The sequence below is a fragment of the Neophocaena asiaeorientalis genome, unplaced genomic scaffold (genome assembly GCF_003031525.2).
Source record: "Neophocaena asiaeorientalis asiaeorientalis breed wild unplaced genomic scaffold, Neophocaena_asiaeorientalis_V1.1 scaffold254, whole genome shotgun sequence".
NCBI classification, from domain to species: domain Eukaryota; kingdom Metazoa; phylum Chordata; class Mammalia; order Artiodactyla; family Phocoenidae; genus Neophocaena; species Neophocaena asiaeorientalis.
The window spans coordinates 596,294-600,028 of NW_020174705.1; the positions used below are offsets into that span (position 1 = coordinate 596,294).

At 62.2% G+C, this 3,735-nt stretch overlaps 1 protein-coding gene across 1 annotated transcript in view; it reads left to right on the forward strand.

Annotated features, from left to right (window-relative positions):
- Positions 1-3,507, forward strand: part of MCRIP2 (MAPK regulated corepressor interacting protein 2) — a 4,941-nt gene extending 1,434 nt beyond the window's left edge. Inside the window, exons 2-5 of the mRNA XM_024759809.1 lie at positions 1,395-1,530; positions 2,426-2,553; positions 2,789-2,890; positions 3,119-3,507. Coding sequence (XP_024615577.1) covers positions 1,395-1,530; positions 2,426-2,553; positions 2,789-2,890; positions 3,119-3,189 — 437 coding nt within the window. The 3' untranslated portion in view covers positions 3,190-3,507. The remainder of the gene's footprint in view (positions 1-1,394; positions 1,531-2,425; positions 2,554-2,788; positions 2,891-3,118) is intronic.
- Positions 3,508-3,735: the final 228 nt, after the last annotated feature.

The following is a 3,735-nucleotide window of genomic DNA, read 5'->3' on the forward strand; positions in this document are numbered from 1 at the left end:
TGGAGAAACTTGTTGCTTCCTCCATGGCCCCTTTGCTGGGGAATGGGGAAGGAAATGTGTGTCTGTGGCAGGATCAGGGTGCTGGGGAGAGAGATGGGAAAGACAGAGCAGAGCCCTTAAGATGTTGCAACCTGCCAGGTCCCGGGGTTCAGGGGGGTGCTGGTGCTTGGCCCCTCAGCCTGCTGCAGTCCTGTGTGGCACTGTGAGTGCAGGGGAGTGGCAGGAAGGCAGAGTGTGTGCTGGTCATGCTGTCCCCCCTTCCCTCTGAAGTCACTCCTTCCCTGAGCTGCCCCCTGCCAGTCTCAGGGACCTTGAAGAGTACCCCCGCTGGGAGGCCAGAGCAGCCAGCAGGTCCTCCACACCAGGAGCCCCTGAAACTTCTGAAATCACTCCACCCAGACTTCCTGTCCACCCTCACCCAGACTTTGCCCAGGAGGAAGGAGTCTGAGCCACTGCTGCACCCTCTGTGCCTGGTGCACCACAGGTGCTCAAAGCATCTGACCTGCTAAATGTCCGGGCTCAGATTCTGGCCGGGCGCTGCCTGTGGTGGTAGACAGGCCACATAAGTCTGTGCCTGTGATGAGCTCTCCCTTCCAGCGAGAGAGAATAAGATCAACTGTTGGGGAGAAGAGAAAATGGGGCCACCTGATGGTGCAGGGGAGGTGGACTGGTGGGGGAGGGGGCTTGGAAACTGTACTGGGTTGTGGGCTTTGGGGTCAGACAGGCATAGAGTTCTGATGCTGCCACCCACTCACCACATGTAACCTCGGACAGGTCACTTCTCTCTTGAACCCAGGTTCCTGGGCTGAAAATGGGTGGGTGGTCTACCTTGGAGGGTAGTGAAGGGGGTTAAGTAAAAGGAAGCGAGGCCTGTATCAGCAGGCACCTAGCAGGGATTCCGGTGCTGCTGTTGCTGTGGGCAGAGCTTGCCTGTGGGCGGGGCTTTCCTGCAGGCCGAGTCCCTGAGCGCTGGCACAGAGAAGAGTGGGGAAGACGGACGCTGGACTCGTCCATAGGTGCACAGGGAGCTGTGCCCTTTCCCCCAGAGGGCCCGCAGAACTGCCTTATGTAACTGCCGGCAGCGGGCGGCCAGGTGCCCGCTTGCTGGGGCCCCTTCTCAGCCCTGGCCAGGCCACTGTCTAGGTACTTGCGATTTACAGCCTTTGACTGCAATTCTTTTTTTCCTTCTCTGATGTTCAGTCTCCAAATTTTTCTAGGGCTAAGGGTAGCAGGCGAGGGGCTGTTCCAGTTAAGGACAAACAGCTATGCCCTGTGGTTGGTATAGCTCAGGCCTGGGAGGAGCCCTGCCCCTCCACATTCTATGTGGCCACCTGACCCTGCCAGCCTGGAGCTGGTGGGACTGGTGCCCCTCAAGACGCTCCTCTTTATTTTAGTGCCCCTCTCAACTGAGGAGGAAACCCCAGCGGCGGTGGGGCACCTGAGCCCAGGATGGCGAGCAGGCCGGCGGGACCGCGAGTGCCTGGCGGAGTGGCACGTGCAGCCCAGGACTCCCGGCTCCCACCTCCTGCTGTAGGTGTGGGCCCCGCACTCTCCACGGCCCTGTCCCGGGCTTCATGTGCACAGGGCTGGGCCAGCTGCCACTGGCCAGGGCAGCCCAACCAATGCCCTGGGCCCGGCTTGCCGGGATGGGCCCAGTGGCCACCTGGACATCGAATGCCCACCAGGCCGAGCTCCAGCACCCAGGGCCATCTCCTTACTCAGCATTCCTGCCCCCGTGGGCAAGAGCATAGCCCCTCGTCTGGGGCCTGCAGGGGTGGGCCAGGGTTGCAGTCACACCCTCCCTACTCAGGATGGCCCACTCAGCACTTGGTGCTGTCTAGCCAGACCAGGAGCTGTCCCTGGGGACCTGGGGCAGCTGGGAGAGGGAAGGGCAAAGGCCGTCAGCTCTTGTTTGGGTCCTTCATCCCACACTGGGGGGCATCATGAGATGGAGAGACTTCTGTGGGGGAGAAAGTGGCCAAGAACTGCGCCTGGTGGGTGGGGTTGGGCCAAGTGACCTTTATGCAGGTCAAAACCTGGGCTGATGGAGGCCTGGCTGGTCCAGGGGAGGTGGGTGGCTGGTGGCAGTGGGGGTGCCTGAGACCCTTGCAGGGCCGCCTATGTGCCTTGAGCATGGAGCTCTGCAGGGGTTCTGGGGACACAGGCCCCACTCCACCCCCGCAGTCTTAGGCCTGACTCAGGGTAGGGGGGCTGCAGTTGTGAACTGAGCTGCTGGGGGCGCAGGCCTGCATGACAAAGGCCTTGGCCACTGGCTGCAGCACACAGCCTTCCTGTGGTTCAGGGAAGTGCCCAGGCTGGCCTTGGCCCAGGGGTGGTGAGGGTGGCCTGAGGCTGCTCCGGGAGCTCTGCCAGGTAACACCTGGGCTTGGAACAGTTGCTGACCATCTCTTCCCCCTTCCTGCAGTACAGGGCCGAGGCTCGTGTTCAATCGGGTGAATGGCCGGCGGCCACCTGCCACATCCCCGTCCCTCAAGGGAACCCAGGAGACCTACACACTGGCTCACGAGGAGAACGTCCGATTTGTGTCCGAAGGTAGTGCTGAGGCCTGAGGGTGTGACCTGGGCCACTGGTCCTTTTCCCACTGTAACCTCACTCGAAGTTGCCAGAGGCCTGAGTTCTTCCTGGGTTCTCTGCCTGTTTCTCCTGTGACCATCCAGCAGGCTGCCCACTCCCAGTTCTGGGCTGGGGTCCAGGGTAGCCACCATGCCCTGGGGTGGGAGACACGGTGCCAGGGGCCTGGCTCAGCCTGATGATCCTCTCCCCACAGCCTGGCAGCAAGTGGAGCAGCAGCTGGGTGGTGGCCCAGCCGGTGAGAGCGGGCCGAGGCCAGTGCAATACGTGGAGAGGACCCCCAACCCCCGGCTGCAGAGTGAGCCCTCCCCCGCCCTCAGGGTGTCCCCTCCACCTCCTCCAACCCTGATCTGGCTCAGCCAGGTTCTAGTCCCAGGGGGTTGGGAGGAGGACTGGAGCCTGACCCAATTCTTCCCAGCGTCTGCTACAGCTGGGGTCTGGGTGAGGGGCTTGTGGTCAGCTCGAGGTGGGAGACGCTGGTCAGCCTGGGAGGCACATCATTGCCCAGCCTTCTGCTCCCCCACAGACTTCGTACCCATCGACCTGGACGAGTGGTGGGCACAGCAGTTCCTGGCCAGGATCACCAACTGCTCCTAGTCGCAGCTTTGGAAAGAACGCTGCCCATGCAGGGCCTGGCCCTGCCCCACGCTGGACCCTCTGCCAGGAGAGGACCACGGCGCCCTGTCCAACCGCTGCGGTGTGCCGTGCTTCACCCTGGGCCTGGCCAGGAGCCGGCCACACCTGAAGTGCCAGAATTTGGACTTTTGCTCCTGCTGACCCCTTGGCCCAGCTGTTCCAGGCTGCCAGAGGCCAGGGGTTGAAACTGTCTGACCTCAGTCCTGCTCACTGTGCCCGGGGACCAGCCTGTGGGGCTGGCAGGGAGGAGCTCCAGGCTAATAAAGTTGAGAAACTGCCCTTTGGAAAGGCCTTTACTTGGGGGTGGTGGGGGGTGGATGCGGGAGGGGGCGCTTGTGCCCCAGCACCAGGCCCAGCCCAACCTTCCATTGTAGCCTCATCTCCTCACAGCTGAAGCTTTGTCTAAATTTGGTCCCCCCCCAGCCTCTTGCCCAGCTGCCTTCCTGTGTCCTGGGCCAGGCCATTTTGCATAGAAGTCTATAAATGCCACCCCGCCCCCCCTGACAC